The following is a 17960-nucleotide window of genomic DNA, read 5'->3' as shown; positions in this document are numbered from 1 at the left end:
TTAATCCTCTTCTTTACAAATGAGGACACAAAGGTAACAGGGTTGAGAGGCTTGGCCAAGGCAGGCTGGGAGTCAAACCCAGGCAGTTTGAATCCAAAACCCCAAATGTTCACTCTTACGGTAGAGCCTTTAGTCCAAGCCCCTTATACAAAAGGGAAACTGAGGCCCAGGGAGGTATAATGGCTTTTCCAAGGTCGCATAGCTGGTCAGGGACACGATCCAAGCCTCTTGGTGTGCAGCTCAGGGCTGCCTGGACTCTGGAGAGTGGTGGGGGCATCTTGATGGCCTTTTCCCAGCCCACTCCCGCCGCCTGGCCTCCCTGGGCTCAGCCAGGTGAGAGGATGATGACTCAGACGCCCAGAGGCCGGGGACTGCATTTTGCCAACGGCCCCTCCCTGTCCTGCTGCTCTGAGGGAGTCGAGCTCTTGGGCCGGGCTGGTGGCAACTTGTCTGAGTGAAACCGGGAAAGGCCGCCACTCAGCGCTCAGCGGGTGGTGGGAGCCCTCAGTCAGTCAGCTAATCGCCGCGGCTGCCGGGCCTGACTGAAGGCGGGAAGACTTGCTGCGCGCGTTCCGCCGCTCACTGCCCCATTGGCCAGCCGTGCCCCGAGGGCGGTACCCTTGGCGGTCAATCCCCTCCCGTGATTGGGCGGGATCGGCCTCAGGCTCCGCCTTCAATCCTGGGCGGTAAAGGCGGGACCGAGTCGGGCGGCCGCAGGTCCGGGCGTGTTGCTGGCGGCTACGAGCGGAGGTGGCAGGCTCGGCGGCCAGACTCCCCGCGGCCCTTTTCACCCAGCTTGCTTCTCTTCCGTCAGCCTGTTTCGTTTTGCCTGTATCTCCGAACTCTGGGGAACGTTCCCCTCTCCTCAGATCTGGGCTTTTAATGGCGCCATACCCTTCCCTCAGATCATACTCGCCTCCGCTGGGGTCTGAGCGCTTGATAAGACTGTACCCGCTTTAAAATCTGGGGTGCTCAGTGCAGCTTACTACAGCGCGACCCTGCGGCGCTGCCCTCAGCCTCTCTCCTGAGATTTCATTGGTGTCCTGCCCCACCCCATTGAGCTCTTCAGCCTTCCACACCGCGTCCCCACTCACCTCTCCTCAGCCGCCTTTGCGTTCTCCTGAGCCTCCCGGGACTGGCCCAGTTTCATTGGGGCCGCCCTGATGGAGAGAGGGCTGGACCCGGCCTCTCACCTGGAGTCAGCGGCCCGAAGTCTTGCCTGCAGATTACTGAGCTTGCCCCAGGGGAGGAGATCAGGGCCCTAACTAAGAGGTCCAAAGTCAGGATCTCTGAACCATATTCCAATCCCGCTCCCAGCCCATCGCCAATAACTGGAAAAGACAGGAGGAGTGTCACAGAGGAACTTTATTGAGAGAAAACATGGTCACATCCAGCAGACATGCTTTCCCTCCGTTGGTCACGGTCCTGCTTTCACTCTCACACACAGTCACACACACACACCCATGTCCAGCCTCTGCCACATGGTCCAGTTCTCAGCCACCAGGGTGGGACACTCCTCAATTCCTAAGATCCAGAGGCTGCAGGGACAGGAGGGAGGAAAGGAGGGGGAAGAAGTGGGGTTGGGAGGAAGGGGATGCGGAGAGCAGGGTTGGGTGGGATGATCAGGGTTAGGAGCACTCAACAGCTGCATGAAGAGTGGAACCCCGGCCCCAGATGGCCTCAGCTCTGCCCCTCTCCATGGGGCCCTTCTGAGCTGGGGCAGAGCCTTGGGGAGAAGGGTGGGGCCTCCCACCCCACACTAGTCCTCTCCGCGAGGTGGGGACTGGAGCAGGCAGGGCAGGGTAGGGTAGGTGGTGGCCCGGCTCAGCTCTGGGGCTCCTCAGGAACCTCGACCCCCTCTTCCCCGGCGTTGTCGGCTGTCCACAGTGTCAGGTTGTCTCGCAGCAGCTGCATGATGAGGGTGCTGTCTTTGTAGGAGTCCTCGCTGAGGGTGTGCAGGTCAGCCATGGCCTCGTCGAAAGTGGTCTTGGCCAGCGAGATGGCCTCCTCGGGGCTATTGGCAATCTCATAGTGGAAGACAGAAAAGTTCAGGGCCAGGCCCAGGCGGATGGGGTTGGTGGGTGGCATCTCCTTCTTGCTAATGTCCATAGCCTCCTGGTAGGCTGCGCGGGCTGAGTCGATGATGCGCTTCTTGTCGTCCCCGGTGGCCACCTCTGCCAGGTAGCGGTAGTAGTCGCCCTTCATCTTTAGGTAGAAGACCCGGCTCTCGGCATCCCCGGATTCCTTGATGAGGTGGCTATCCAGCAGGCCCAGCACAGTGTCGCATACACCTCGGAGCTCAGTCTCCACCTTCTCACGGTACTCTCGCACCTCAGGGCCCTTGTCTTCGGAGCCCTCCTCGTTGCTCTTCTGCTCAATGCTGGACAGGACCCTCCAGCCAGCCCTCAGGCCGCCCACCACATTCTTGTAGGCCACTGAGAGCAGGTTTCGCTCTTCACAGGAGAGCTCCTCACCCTTTTCCACAGCGCCCTTCATGAAGGCTGCCATGTCCTCATAGCGTTCGGCCTGCTCTGCCAACTTGGCCTTCTGGATCAGACTGGCTCTCTCCATGGCTCTGGGGACAGACAGCTGGGCGGCGGGCTAACTGGCTGCCTTGGGACCAATGCCGGACTCTGTGCCTCTCCTGCTCTCGGCCTGCCTTTTGGCTGGGTGGCCTGGCCCAGGGAAGGGTAGGGAGGGGCAGGGGGCGGGACTGGGGCCCAGGACCTGCCTCCCTCTCCTCTTCTCCCCACACCCTTTCCGGCTCTTCCATAAAGGTAAAAGGGCTGGGATATGGGGGTGAGTCAGCAGGACAGTCAGCAGGAGAAATCTGGGTGTGGGCCCCACCTGCACAGGCACCTTTCAGGGCTCCAGGCTGCCCCCTCTTGTTCAGGGCTGTCACCACATGGCTGCCTACAGTAGGAAGCTGCCCTGGTTCCTCAAAGCAGATCCTCCTTCACAGTGTCCTTCCAGGCTATGACATGAGGATGGCTTTAGCCTAAGCAGAGCCCATAAATGTGCAGGAGGATGGGGTTCCTAATCCAGCCAGGTGTGTTCTCCACTTGGTTGAGGTGAGATAATTCATGTTTAGGCAGGGCTGTAGTTTTCCAAGCACTTTCATATTCATGATCTAATTTAATCCCCATTATCTCCCCGTGAGGAACACAGGACTATAGAGATGGGAACACTTAAGTCTCAGAGAGGGGTGAGATTTGCTGCAAGTCACATAGTTCCCAAATCCCTCAAACTTTTCCTTCTGTACCCGACTTCCTTTGGGTCTCCTCCCACTGAGGCCTCTGACCTATGAGCTCCAGGCTTTATTTGGAAGTGAGATCCAGGCTTCTTCCTGAGTCTACCTGAAGATGGTAGTACCTTAGTCCTCACTCCCTCTGAGTCTTCACTCCCCCTCAGAGTCACCTCTGAGCTCCCAGAATGCACAGGTGGCAGCTTTTAGGGTGCCACTTCATGAAGCGTTTAACAAGCAGCCTTTGACGCTGTAGCCCAGCCTTTATAATTAGTCACCCAGTAGGTTTATTAGACACACTTCCCATTGCTGCACAATTTTCCCTTTCAAGTTGGTGGCCTGTTGCCACTTGTTTGAGGACTTATGCTCTGGCTCTCTATGCTAGGTCACCTGCCCCTCCAAGCCACCTGCTATCCTATATCAGTGGGGCTCACGGAGGGTAGGGGCCTTCCTACCTGTCCCACTTTCCTGCCTGACTCAGCCTGCCCTCTGTCTGAGGCTGGGAAGCAGGCCACCTAGGTGCTTAGTCCAGTTTGGTCCCCCAGGGGGGACGCTAGCAACCTGGGGAGAGACAAGGGCTGAGAAAATGTGGTGGCAGTGACACATACCATTTTGTTTTATGGGGCAGTGAGCCCAGCTGAGTGATGCCTCCCCCAGCCTGGCTCTCAGAAGTTTCCCTGTCGCTTCCCTTTGACCACGGCTCCACCTCTGACCACTGGCAGAGGCCTCAGAGAGGAGATCTCTCTGTTGCCAACCTTCTGTCCCTGCTTGCTGGGGCCCTCTCCTCAAGTTTCATCAAGAGTTTCACCTAAGGGTGCTGGCACTAAACCTGTAAGGGTGGGTTCCTGCTATCTGCCCCACCCTTAGCCCAAGCTTAGATGGGGCTTGGGGTGGGGCTCCCTTTGCTGGGATTCAGCGAACCTAATCCTTGAGCCAGGATCATGTCACAGGCCTGTGTCTCCCCCCACCCCAGTTCCTCTGAATGTCTAAACACTCAGCTTGGCCTTCTAGTGGGAGGCTTGGGCCGGAATTCTAAGGACCAAAGACAAGATCCTCCCCTTTGTCACAAGGAAGAGTAGCGACATGTTTGGGCTAATGCTACAGGGTTTCTAAGGAAGCAGAAGGGATTTTGAGCTTGATATCCCAAAGGCTTTGTTCAAATAGGAGCACTAACACAGAAAACGATGGAAAGGAACTACATACACTAAAATACTAACTCACAGAATGTACCTTTAGGTAGTGAGACTCCAAGTGATTTTTGCTTCCTTTTAATTTTCCTATTCTCTCCAAGTTATGAATGGGGAATATGCATTATTTTCCTAAGAGACAGAATAGCCTCGTATCTTTGGAATCAGACTGCCTGAGTTTAATTCTTTTTTTTTTTTTTTTTTTTGAGACAGAGTCTTGCTTTGTTGCCCAGGCTAGAGTGAGTGCCGTGGCATCAGCCTAGCTCACAGCAACCTCAAACTCCTGGGCTCAAGCGATCCTCCTGCCTCAGCCTCCCGAGTAGCTGGGACTACAGGCATGCGCCACCATGCCCGGCTAATTTTTTCTATATATATTAGTTGGCCAATTAATTTCTTTCTATTTATAGTAGAGATGGGGTCTCGCTCTTGCTCAGAGCTGGTTTCGAACTCCTGACCTTGAGCAATCCGCCCGTCTCAGCCTCCCAGAGAGCTAGGATTACAGGCGTGAGCTACCGCGCCCGGCCTGAGTTTAATTCTTACCAGCTGTTGTGGCCTTGGCCAAATGGTTACTCTGAGTCTCATTTCCTGTAACTGTAAAATGAGGCGTGTTGTGAGGATTAAATGAACTAATGGAAAGCATGGGAGAGTAGATGATAACTATTGTTATGTGAAAAATCCCATGAACTTTATTATTATAACATATACACACACACAGCACTAACACGGAGCTGGGCTCTGGGAAATGAAGAAGGGCTCCAAGCCAGGCCTTAGCTGTAGACCAGACCATACCCAGCCTGGTGTCCATGGGGGATAGAAAGGGGTACAGTTTGCCCACAGCCTTCCCTCTCCAGATGGATGACTGGCTGGATGTGCTCAGCACTGCCCCCTTCCTCACCACCTAGGACATTCCTCTGGCCTTAGCAGGCCCTGGGCCCTCAAGGGCCTACCTTGACACTAGTCATCCATCCTGGGCTTCTCCAAGTCCTGGGGGAAATCTGGAGATCCCAAGACACTGAGAAGCTGTAAGGCAGAGCCTGGCAGGCCCAGAAACTTTGGAGCTTCTCCTGAATCTAGGGAGGCAGCGTTCTTTTCCTGCTGTTTAAGCCAGGGGACGTTTGTAGTGGTTCACATCATGAGCTCCACACCCTCATCACAGCCCCAAGCAAGGGCAAGGAAGCCCCTTCACTCTGGCTCCTCCCCAGCTGAAGCTCAGGGGTGTATATGGCAGCCAGGATGCCTGACACCTTCTGCCCACTCTGGCCTGTTGGTCCTGACTCAGTTCCTGTCTCAGGTACCTCCCTTTGCCTCCAGGCCTCCATTTCCCAAGTCCAAGAGCCCAGGCGGGCAGGAAGCAGCAGGCCCTGGCAGGGCGCAGAGCTCCACAGTCAGCTGCCTGAGTCAGCAGGACAAGACCTGGGGCTGTAGCCCAAAGGGGCTCTCCTAATTCTGTTAGCCAACCCCCCAGCTTGGTAGAGCATCCATCCTACCTGCAGGCTCAAGGCCTCTGAGCCATAGTCAACCAATCCTTAGCTGGTAATAATAGGCTTTGAAGGGCTGTGACACAGAGAAGGCAGCAACCAGTTGCTTATCTACCTCCACTGAGAACAGAGGAAAGGGCGCTGATAGCAGCAGGAGGGACTCTGGTTAGATTGCAGAAAGAACCTCCTAAGAAACTTTTCAGTCATGGAATGATCAAATTAAACAGGTGACTAGAAGAGGCTCAGGCACCTTCTCCCCCAGGTTAGTTATGAACAGGAGTCCAGTCACCTAGCTAAAGACTCACTCTACTATTAAACAGTTGTCTTTGGGAAGGGATATTAGATTATTTTTAAGTGATTCAGCTGCTTTGAGTCCTTTTCTCCTGAAGACACTGCTGTTTAGAGTATCCCACCTCTCCCAAACCAGTCCAGTCTAGGAGACAGTGTGGAATGTATGAAAAGAGAATGGAATGAGGTCAGGGTGTGGGACTGCATCCCAGTTCTGTTATAAGGCCTTGGGCAGGTCCCTTCCTGCCTCTGGGCTTCAATTTCCTCATCAGTAAAACGAGCATGCTGGCCCAGATAAACTCTAAGCCCTCTACTAGCTATGACATTCTCTAATTTTAGGGTCCCTAAGAACCCATCCTCCCACAGCTGTATTCATTCCTCGGGTAGTGGGTCAGAGGTTGGGGCAGAAATCAGGTCCTAATCCTGGATTTGCTGCTTTACCAGTGGGGTGACCTTGGGCAGCTCTTGTACCTTCCCTGAGCCTCAGTTCCCGTATTTGTGAAAAGGCTGACATCACTTTCCTCATCACTTTCCTCACAGATGAGAAAATGGACCTGGCATTTGGCAAGCCCTTGCTTAATGTTAACGGTAATTATTCTTTAGCACATAGGACAGTGTGTGGGCCTGTGTGTGTCTCAATGTGGGGTGGCAGCTGGGGACACAGAAGGTTCTGTGGGATTGTTACCCTGGGCTGGGCTTGGTTCAATGGTGTGACAGTCCCAGACTGGCATTAAACCTTCTGTCTCAGCCTGGACTAGGACCTCTGAAAGGTTCAGAGGTCAGCTAAGGCTTGGAGGTCTCTGGAATTGAGACCAGGAGTTCTGGAGGGGCAGAGAGAAAAGGACACAAGCCACTCTTCCCATGTCCCTTCTGGCCTCACTGTGCCTCCTTTAACTCTCCGCTGCAGCACTGACCAGCTGGAACAGAGCAGAAGTGAGGGTAAGATGTTCTGAAGACCCACTGCAGGCCCCACCTCCAGGCCCCAAAGTAAAGGTGGCACCAGACAGCCAAGGGTATGGCAAGAAAAGGGGAATCTTTATTTTGGTTAAAAAAGGTACAAGATAGCAGACAAGCAGCCCCCAGCCCTGGGCTCAGCGGATTTGCCTTGGCCCGGCCCATTTCCTTTACTTCCCCTGAAGAACTCGGGGCCTTGCAGCTAGCTCAGTCCCTCCGTGCCCGAAGCACAGGATACAAGCACCCTTCTCACATCCTATCTGCTCCAGGTTGGGGGTGGGGTGGATGGCCGTGGGAACAGTGTCAAGCCAGTTGTGCTTAGAACAGTCACCAAACTTGTTCAGCAGCGTCATCCACCATCAACGCCCCAGACGGTTCCTGAAGAAACCTGCTCAGCTCGACTATGGCTATGCCTGTTTTTTTTCTTTTTTTTTTTGCAGGGGGGCAGGCTGTGGGGCAAGATTCCTAAAGAGTCTTGACACCTCACAAATCTGGGGAAGGAGAAGGAAGTTGTGGGGGGCGTTTCAGCATAGTATGACATTATTTGCCCATGGCTGTACTATGGCTTTCTACACTCTGGCCAGCATGGAGGGGGTAAGGGTAGAGGCCAGCCCCTTGGGGGGCCCTAGGAGCACACATGTAGGGCAGGCTGGGGGGAAGACCCTGTAGGCACAGATGGTGGCAGACGGGCCACAAGTTAGGCAGGTGGAGGTGCCGGGTGGCTGGCTCCCCCCAGGCCACTCCTGGAGAGGCAGAGAGCAGCGGTCCTCAGGAGGTCCTTAAGCCCCTGCACACACTGGAGATCCCAGGCAGGACAGCGGAGGAGGAGAAGAGAGAGGGTTAGCGGGATTGAGAGGCAAGAGAGAGAGCCTGAAGGGGCCCTGGTGGTGGGGACAGGTGCTGCCACAGCATGTGCCTCTCCCACAGAGAAGGGCCAAAGGCTCAGCAGCAGGCAATGAAGCAGGAGAGAAAACGGGCAGGTGAGAAAAAGCTCAGCAGGGACAGAAAGCCGGGATGCAAGAGTGTTAGTGCCCAAGGGCCCCTGCACACCACCAGGACAGGCCCGAGTGCCTCGGAGTGGGTACACCATCCTCTCCCCAGCCTCACCCTTTATCTCCTTTTCCAGTTGGAGAGCTGCTTGGTGCAAAGCTACCTCCTCAGTCCAGATGAGGATGGGCTCTTGGCCCTGTCCCACACCCCAATCCTTCTGCTTAGAGGGGAGTCCTGGGGACCCTACCACCGCTAGCACACACACCACAGCACACACCAGGTGGATGGATGGGCTCTGTGGGGCTGCGAGGCATGCGATGAGGATGAGATGGTGTGTGAGGGCAGCGGGCAGTGCTAGCCAACAGGGGAGATATGGTCTTACCAGCTAACCCTCTGCAAAGAGGCCTGTTAGCTCCCCTCAGGCTGTGCAGGAGATGGCAAAATCCTGACAGGTGTCCTCCTGGGGGAGATACCAGAGAAGTGGGCCAGTATTATGAGCTGCCTGGCCCAGCTCTGCTGCCCAGGCAGAAGGTGGTGGCCAGGAGGGCTTCGGCTCTCAAACTCGAATCTACTGTCTCAAACATTTTCTTAGCTGAGCAGTCACTAGGAATCAGAGTGGAAAAGGCAGAAGAACTTAGGAGTCTCCCAGCCCCTGAGGCAGGGGGTGGAGGGAACAAGACAGTAGGGTCTCTTCCCACGTGCCCATGGGGGCTCAGTCACAGCCCCCCCTGCTCTGCCTCCAGCAGACAGAGCTCCAGCCAGGAGAGGGGAGCTTTAGCCAGATCACTGGGCTGCCTGCCTTCTCTGTATCCCCAGGGAAGACCCAAGTTTGTCTGAAAGAACAGAGGACTGCCAGCCGGGGCCTCAGCAAAGGAAAAGCAAACAAAAACCAAACCAAAGCAAATCAACTCTTAAAAACAAAAGTTTTATTACAAGCAGGAACAAAGAATACTGGCTTAAATAAAATGCAGGTTGGAGCCCCCTCGTCTAGATGGCTTCCTTCCCACCTCTCATGGCCACTGCAGCGATGGCCCAGGGCCCTAAGGCTGGGGCAAAGCTGTTTCTCCCAGAGGGGACCTTCTGTGGCTGCCATTCCCAGCTCCATCTGTGACCACTAGCCTTTGGAGCGAAGAAGGGCAAGATCCAGGGACTTCCTATGTCATTTTCCAAGGGCTTCAACCCAGTTAAAGGGCCAAGGAGGGGATAGAGGGACAATTCTCTATCTATTTTGATGAGAAACTATAGCTCCCAGCAGAGGAGGGGCATCCTCTGAGTATCTGGCCCATACTGAGGCCAACTTTCACTTGCCCCTGCTTTTTCCTCCTCTTCTCTGAATGGAGGCTCCCATTTGGCAGAAACACCTTATCCTCAGTCTCTGGCACTGGGTCCTCTAGTCAGAGCTCAGAGAAGGGGGTGTGGCTTGTAGGATGGCAGCCACTCCCCACAGCCATCACCCTACCCACCATGCCCAGCCTCAGCCTGTCTGGGCAGGTCCCAGCTGGAAGCCTAACCTGGGGGCTGGGTGGCAGGGGTGGGGTGGGAGTGTTGGTGAGAGAGTCTCCAGCCACAGGTTGTCTGAAGTCAATGGAGGAAAGGAAGTTAAGAGGGTGGGGCTAGGCCCCAGCAGGAGGCCAGGGGCCTCTTGTGACTGATGCAGATGCTCCTACCCCATGGCTCAGGCTGTTCCTGACACCCAAGGGTGGATGTGGGAGCCAGCCACACTTGTACAGGGGCACGTGTGAAAACACACACACACACACACACACACACACACACACACACACACACACACTCATTCACAGCCAGAAGGTCTTTTGTAATAAACTTAATAAAACTAACCAGCCTTCTGATAACCCTTCACCTGGCACTACATAGATAGCGATGTGGCCGACTTTGTCTTCTTCCATTTAAAAAAGGCTATGTAGAAAAGAGGTCTATAAAAATTGTGCAAAATACCCAGCATTAATAAACCCGTTTCAAGTATTGCCAGCATGAGCATAGCCTGCCCACCCCCAGGCCTATCCTGGGAGAGAGGTGGGAGCATGCTGGGATCCCTTAGAGAGCCTTCCATGGGCAGGGGGAGGACAAGGCCCCCACTTCCTGATGTGCTGCCCAGGAATTGTACAGGAGCTAGGTTTTGGGTGCCTTGCTGGCTGATTCAATTTCCTGTGACACAGGTTTCCCCACCCACTGCCAACCCTGCCCTCTCTACTGAAACCCCAGCTCTATCCTATTGGCCAACTCCATACAAAAAAAAAAAAAAAAGGGAAAAAAAAATCACAAAAGAAAGAACAATGATCATCATAAGGAGAAAGAAGGAGCCCACAAGCCAAAGCAGCCCATGGAGGCTTCCTCTCTCACAGCCCTGTCCAGAGCTGACTGCTCATTGGTCCTGCTCTGCTCTGAGGACCCTGACTCAGCAAGGCCCAAGCAATTCCCCCAACTCAGAGGCCTCACGCTCAGTTCACACCTCCACTCACACAGGGCTCGCCCTGGCTCAGGCAGAAACTTGGCACGGTCCTCTTGCTGGCCTCTCCTGTCCATTTTGCCACTGATCAGCTGGGGGCACCCAGGGCCCAAGGCTGCAGGTTTGGGGAGCAGAGAGCACAGCCACGGAACAGTCAGGGAAAGCCACACAGGGTGGGAAATAAATACGAAAAGACTTGAGTCTCTGGCAGCCCTGCTTCCCTCAGATGGAATAGGGAGGGTCCCTGCAGGTGTTGAGGGCGGCAGGTGAGTGCAGAGGGGCAGATAGGCCAGCAGGTGGCAAGTACTGAGTCCCAGTCAGGGGTGGCCTCCTACCATGCTGGCATCGGGCTTGGCTCTGCAGGCTGGATCGTCACTTCTGATGGGCGAGGGCAACACGGCGTCGGACTGCACAAATCCCCTCCGGTCAATCAGGCTTCCAAAACACAACAGGGACACGCATGAGGGCTATGCTCAATGCCAAAGCTCTAGGCCATGGGGCTAGATGGCAGAGTCTATCTCCTAGCAAAGGAAAGACCCACTCCAAGAAAGGCTGAGGAAATGAGAGCTGCTCTTTTTTGGGGGGCTACAGATCCTTCCCTTCTAGAAGGCCTCTCTGTGCCCTACGGCCACCTGGCTATTGGCCACAGAATTTATTTGCTGTTAATTCAAACTGGCCCACCTATCTGGCTGGCTGCCAAGAAGCCAGGTTGCAGGGAAGGAAGAAAGCAAGGATGAATAGGCATTTGGCAATGGTGAGATTCCTACTTTCCCTTCCCCCTCCAGGCAGAATGGGTAACAGGAATACTAGGTGGGGCAGAAGATACAACTGTGGGGAAGTTGTCTCCTCCTGCAGAGTCCACAGCAATTTAATTCCTGTTCTGGAGCTCTGGCGCCCCCTGGTGTCCGGATGGACAGGGAGCTTCCCTGTAGGACTGTAACAACAGGCTTCCCTGCCACCAGGAGAGGATGGAGGCCCCACCCTGTCAGGGCAGTGGGCAACCAGAAGGGCAGCATCATTCAAGCATGGCCAAAATGGTCACTTGTAGTTATCCCTGGGGAGTAGGATTACATGTAATATCAAAACTCTTCTTTTTAAAAATACTTTATACCTAATTTTTTTCTACAATGTGCAAGTGATTAAACATTACAACTTTCCACAGAATTCCTTTATATGACAAATGCCCTGAGTGCATTCAGCAGGGGGTGGTGGACAGAGGGCATCTGTGGTATGTATGGGGAGAGATCTGCTCACTTACCTGGGAGGTAGGGGGCCGCAGAGCACAGCACAGCAGTTGGTGATAATACTTTTATGGCTGTAGGGGTTGACAGAGGCCTCACCACCCCTCTTGCTGGACCACGAGCCTTTGATCTGAAAGCAGGAAGGAGGCCTGGGTCAGGACCTCCTTTTGCTTTACTTTTCTAGGAGGGAGGTCTCGAGGCTGGGGAAAGCTGGCCAATCTGAAACCTCTTTAATGTGGGGCATTGAATGAGGGTTGGGGGCCCCTCCACAGAGATTAGTAGGCCCCAACTAGGATGGAAGACAGAGCAGAGCCAAAGAGAAGTCTCTAGAGAAAACTTTTTGGGTGAATCTTCCCTTCTCTGGTTAGCCATCACCAAGGGAGGGTAGCACAAGGGCACAGGACTCAGGCAGACCTAGGTGTGAGTCCTGGCCCTGCCACTCACTAACTGTATGATCCTGGACATGATCACCACTTCTCTGAGTCTCAGTCCTCCTCTGAAAATAGGGACAATAATACAAATTCTCAGGTGGCATTGTTGCACCATTAGACAAAATACTGCCAGATTCCATAGCTCTGAGAAGTCAGCTACTGAAGGAGTTTTGCAGTAAGGAATACCTCGTAACTTTAACCTAATTTTCTATATTTATTTGGTCACAGCACATCTTTTTGCTTAACCCCTGGCAATAATCTGCAGAATCAACACCCAGGAAATAGGCCGGGCGCGGTGGCTCAAGCCTGTAATCCTAGCTCTCTGGGAGGCCGAGGCGGGCGGATTGCTCGAGGTCAGGAGTTCGAGACCAGCCTGAGCAAGAGCGAGACCCCGTCTCTACTATAAATAGAAAGAAATTAATTGGCCAACTAATATAGAAAAAAAAAACACCCAGGAAACCACTTCAGGGATGCTGACTGATGTCATTTCTTTTTTTTTTTTTTTTTTGAGACAGAGTCTCACTTCTTTGTTGCCTAGACTAGAGTGAGTGCCGTGGTGTCAGCCTAACTCACAGCAACCTCAAACTCCTGGGCTCAAGTGATCCTCCTGCCTCAGCCTCCCGAGTAGCTGGGACTACAGGCATACGCCACCATGCCCGGCTAATTTTTTCTATATATATTAGTTGGCCAATTAATTTCTTTCTATTTATAGTAGAGACAGGGGTCTCGCTCTTGCTCAGGCTGGTTTCGAACTCCTGACCTCAAGCAATCCACCCACCTCGGCCTCCCAGAGTGCTAGGATTACAGGTGTGAGCCACCTCGCCCGACCTGACTGATGTCATTTCTACTCTTACCAATCACCTAGCACATCATACCCTGTCACGTGTGTTAAGTTTTGTTCCCCTGAATGATAGGCTGAGGTGAGTAAACGTATCTCCTATTGGACAATGTGTCCCTCATAAGTATCAGATGGCAGGCCCGGAAACAATTGCTCTTCTTTGCTTTTTTATTGTTTGAAGTATGGGGAGGGGAGGTCAGTCTGGGCCAGGGCTGGGTACACAGTGGGTGATCAAACAATGCTTGCTGGGGGTGGTCTGCAAGGCAGGAGGTAGGGAGGATGGATGAAGCCCCACTCTCCTGTCTTGGCTTCCCTACGCCAAATAAGCATGCCTCATGGAGCCCCAGGGACCCCCTGAGAACAGGCACGGCTCTGTTGCCTGGAATAAGGAGAGCATGCCCACAACTCAGCACCAACCCTGGCTCTGCTCCTGCCCAGCTGTGTGACCCTGGGGCATGTTTCCTAGCCACTGAATAGAGAAAAAGCATTCCTGTACCCTCTGCCTCAGGCTTGGCAAAAGGACCCAAGGAGATGATGGGAAGGGGAAGATTCTGAAAGCAGTAATGTGCTGGCCAAACACGACATGTGTTATGGTGTGAGTACTGCCTCCGATGGGGCTGTGGAGAAAAGCAACTTGGGACCTTGGGAGCCTGCATTGGGTCTCCCAGGCCAAGCCTTGAGCACTGGGAGGTATCTGGCTGTCTCGTGCCTCCACCCATGTTTCCCCCCCAGTCCAAGAATCAAGACTGCACTTGGCTGCCCCAAGATCCCTCAGCCCCGTCTCTTTCTGAGGATGCTGCCCAGGAACACGGGGCTGCCCCAGCCTTACTCACGTCTTCATTAGTCGTCAGGTTGGAGGCGACGAGGTAAGTGTGAAACCCTGAGAGGCCCAGGATGGACCAGATGGAGAAGAAGCAGATCACCAGCTCCAGCACAGTGAGGGTAGTCAAGGACCCACACGGGGTGGAGGGTGGGGAGCCTCTCAGGCACACTCGCCCTTCTCACGTATCCTTCTGTGGAGCTATTTCCCCTGAGAGCTGATAAGTTTTGGAACCTTCCTGTGGCCCACCCACCATCTCTCAGCAGGATCACCTCCTGGGCCCCACGGGAGGGGTCAGGTGTTCCACTCAAAAGCAAGATAAGATCAGGATGATGGATGGCCGAGGAGGCTGAGGATTCCAAGCACAAAGAGCCTTGGGCATGACATGGTCCAGGGAGCTTGGCATCTTAAGAGACACGCTCTCTTCCAGACCCCTGAAGACAGGGGCTGTGCCACCTGAGGGTCCTCGGCCACTCCAGCCCCACAATGCCCCTCTTAGGATAAGCTCTAGCCTAGATTTGAACAGAAGCAGCTGGTATACTGGATTCTAGAAGACAAATGTGGGCTCTACACCATTTCCTTCTGTTTATAGGATGAGGCGTGGTGGCCTGCCCCGGTGAATGGGCCTTGGTTCCCATGGGGGTGTCCACTAGCTGACAAAGGATATCTCGCTGGTGTCTCCTTCAGAGTGGAGAGGAAGTTGCTTCCCTGAGAGCCTGGGGAAGAAGAAACAGGAGAGGACATAGCTCAAAGGGACAGCGACTATCCGCCTTGACTAGGCTGAGCTTACTGGCAATCCCCTCCTATTCCCCCTGCCCTCGCTCCCAACTCACGCAGCGTCAGGTGGGTGACCACACAGGCAAAGATGAAGGCCGTCAGGAATGACAGGGAGAGGATAAATGCATAGAAGAAGCGGTAGTTCCGTCTCCCCACACAGTTGCCCACCCAGGGGCAGTGATGGTCAAACCGTTCTGGAAAAGGGCAAGGGACATGGGTTAGTGAGGGTCTGGCCGCCAATCGGCACAGGTGTTCAGAGGCCTTGCCCCACGGCTGGGCCTTCCTTAGCCCTCCCTTCACTCTCTCTGTACCAGTTGGCTCCCAGGCCCTGGGACACACCCTGCTTCTGGTCCTCTGCACACCAGTTCTCACTGCCTAACACATCCTTCCCTCTCTCTCTACCTGGTCAATAATAACTCCTCCTTCATGTCTCAGCTGTGAAGCCATTTCCTTAAGAAAGTCTCCTCCTACCCCTGACTAGGTAAGGGGGGGCTCCCTTGATATCTGCCCCGTCACTTCTCTTTTGCTGTAGTTGCCCATATGTACTAAACATACTTATTTATGATTACTGAATTGGCGAATCAGCCTGCTTAACTGAAAGGTCCATGAGGGGGGCCTGTGTTGGCCTCACACTGTGCTGAATCCCCAGGACCCAGGACAGCACCTGGTACAAAGGCCCACAAAAAGTACTTGCTGCCTGACCTACTACCCCAGCCACACGCCAACAGCCAATGACCCCTGACTAGCGGCCCAGGGAGGGGCTGGGCCGCTATTTTACTCATAGACAGCTGGCATCAGAGGCCAGGTCAGAGGTCTGGGCTCACACCCACACTGAGTCCCTGGAGGTGGGGCCACACCCAGATTGGTGAGGAAAGTCCCTGTGGGAATGTGGGTCACAAGCCCGATGCAGGCCTCATGCCAAGGTTAGCGCCCTTTGCAGGGGGTGGGTGGAGCAGATCCTCAGAGAATGATGCCCATTGAGTCACCCACTTCCCTGTCTGCCGTCATGGGGTGTTCCCCACTGTTCTGTTGCTCAGGGAGTGCTGAGCTAGCACAATGAGCTCACTGCCCTGGGAACTGTGCACAGTCATTGTGGCTCAGCTCACCTGGGTCTTCTCATGCTGCGTTTCCCTTACAACAACCTCCCAGGGGATCACCATTGGTCCCCATCAAAGCTTTGTGGCCTCTGGAGAGCAGGGAGAGGGCACAAAACCACCATCACAGTTGTGGATCAGGAGCCTAAGCTTCCAGTCCTGGTTACCTTCTGTGCACCTCACCAGCTTAAATTCTGTTCCCAGATGCTTGTCCCTCTTAAACCCTGGGAATCAGATCAAAGTCTTCCAGTATTGCTGGTCCTGGGTCACTGGATAATAAATCATTCATTCATTCTGGCCCAAGCACATCTGGAATGTTATTGTTCTAGTCTCTGGTTCCTGGGAACTTGGACCTCCTGAGGAGCAAGCTGAAGCATGGGAGAAGGGTCTGAGGCTTCTGTGTGTCCACCCTGTTCTTCAGAGCTGGGGAGAATGATTCTCCCAATCCTGGGCTGAAGCTAAAGCACTATAGATCACACTCAGCCCCTGCGCCGAACACCCTCAGGGCGAATCTGGGCAAACCAGATTTCCTGCCCACCCCCATGTGTGACCCCATCCTCAGGACTCAATATCTCTCAGGAATCCCCAAATCACCCCCTGCTGCCTCTTACTCACCCACACAGTTGTCACAGACACTGCAGTGGGAAGTCCGGGGTGGCCGAAACATCTTGCAGGTGAAGCAGTATTTCAGTTTCACCATCTGCCCGTTGATCATCACCTCCCGAGTCCGAGGAGGTGGCCGGTATGTGGAACTGCCGGTGTTGTCTGGGGGTGGGAGGAGAGAAAGATGGGGAATGCTGAGGGCAGCTAGTGCTGCTTGGCCAGGATAGGAGAAGTCTCGGGGAAAACTGATTCTCAGAAACAAAAGGGGTAAAACATCTAGACTAAGGCAGGGACAAATATTGGGAGCTGCTACCATGTACTGAGACCTCCTCTGTGCTAGGCACTGTGCTAAAACTTTACATTACCTGCTCACACAACTGCCAGCCTTTCACAACTCTAAGAAAGGCCACCAAAGGAGACCCCAGGAAGGCTTAGTGAGGTGTAGCTGCATCTAATCAAGACTAGATCTAGGTTCCTGTTTACAGGAGGATCAGAAGATGAGGGAACAAAGTAAATAACACTATGAGGAAATGGTCAGATCTGGAATGTGGGAAATCTACAAGGCCACTGGCCTGATCTCTAACAAAAATCAGTGTCACTTCTAAAAAGAGAAGAAATATGGTTCTAAATTAAAACAGATTTAGGAGACAAACAAATGCAATACATGACCCTTGAATGGATCTTTGTTTTCAAAATAAAACAAAACACAGCAACAAAAGATATCTGGGGGGCAATTTGGGAAATTTGACTATAGGTTAAAAATTAAGGGCCGGGCGTGGTGGCCCATGACTATAATCCTAGCACTCTGGGAGGCTGAGGCATGAGGATGGCTTGAGCTCAGAAGTTCAAGAATAGACTGAGCAAGAGCAAGACCCCCATCTCTACCCAAAATAGGAAAAATTAGCCAGGCGTGGTGGCACTAACCTATAGTCCCAGATACTTGGGAGGCTGAGACAGGAGGATCACTTGAGCCCAGGAGTTTGAGGTTGCTGTGAGCTAGGCTGATACCACAGCACCCTAGCACGGGTAACAGAGTGAGACTCTGTCTTAAAAAAAAAAAAAAATTAGCTGAGTGTGATGGCATGTACCTGTAATCCTAACTTCTTGGGGGGCTAAGACCGGAGGATTGTTTGAGCCCAAGAGTTTGAGTCTGCAATGAGCTGTGATTGCCCCACTGTACTCCAGCCCAGGCAACAGAGTGATACTCTATCTCCAAAAAGAAAAAAAAGTTTTTTTTCAAATAATAAAAAATTAGAGAACAACTAATTTTCCTAGATATGATAATGGAATTATGGTTATATAGGAGACTGTCCTTAGATTTTAAAGTTACCTGTTGAAATATTTATGGCTAAAGTGTCTATGATGTCTATAATTTACTATGAAATGGTTTAATAAGAATAAAATATATATATATGTACAACACAAACAAGATATGCTATTAACATCTGTCAAATTGAGTTGGTGAATGTATAGGAATTCAATGCAATTCTTCCCAGTTTTCTATACACTTCAAAATTTTCATAATCAAAACAATTAAAAGAAAAATAT

General features: G+C 53.2%; 2 protein-coding genes across 4 annotated transcripts in view; both read right to left on the bottom strand.

Moving 5' to 3' along the window:
• Nucleotides 1-1347: 1347 nt before the first annotated feature.
• SFN (stratifin) lies at nt 1348-2678 on the bottom strand. The gene has a single exon (XM_012750662.2). The coding sequence runs from the start codon at nt 2569-2571 to the stop codon at nt 1825-1827; it is 747 nt and encodes a 248-aa protein (XP_012606116.1). The 5' UTR covers nt 2572-2678; the 3' UTR covers nt 1348-1824.
• A 4533-nt stretch (nt 2679-7211) lies between these two features.
• ZDHHC18 (zDHHC palmitoyltransferase 18) overlaps nt 7212-17960 on the bottom strand; it is a 28937-nt gene continuing 18188 nt past the window's right edge. The window contains exons 3-9 of one of the 3 annotated variants that reach the window (XM_075995493.1): nt 16425-16574; nt 14772-14909; nt 14606-14654; nt 13952-14054; nt 11867-11979; nt 10944-11043; nt 7212-8601 (exon numbers count right to left, since the gene is read on the bottom strand). In XM_075995493.1, coding sequence (XP_075851608.1) covers nt 8560-8601; nt 10944-11043; nt 11867-11979; nt 13952-14054; nt 14606-14654; nt 14772-14909; nt 16425-16574 — 695 coding nt within the window. In that variant the 3' untranslated portion in view covers nt 7212-8559. Of the gene's footprint in view, nt 8602-9045; nt 11044-11866; nt 11980-13951; nt 14055-14605; nt 14655-14771; nt 14910-16424; nt 16575-17960 lie in introns of those variants that run through there. The other 2 variants (XM_075995489.1, XM_020280675.2) reach the window with 2 other exon arrangements.

The sequence above is a fragment of the Microcebus murinus genome, chromosome 2, assembly GCF_040939455.1.
Source record: "Microcebus murinus isolate Inina chromosome 2, M.murinus_Inina_mat1.0, whole genome shotgun sequence".
Lineage (NCBI taxonomy): Eukaryota > Metazoa > Chordata > Mammalia > Primates > Cheirogaleidae > Microcebus > Microcebus murinus.
This window is presented reverse-complemented; position numbering and strand designations above follow the sequence as displayed.

Coding starts and splice junctions, on each gene's coding strand:
- SFN (XM_012750662.2), bottom strand. CDS start 2,571: ATGGAGAGAGCCAGTCTGATCCAGAAGGCCAAGTTGGCAGAGCAGGCC.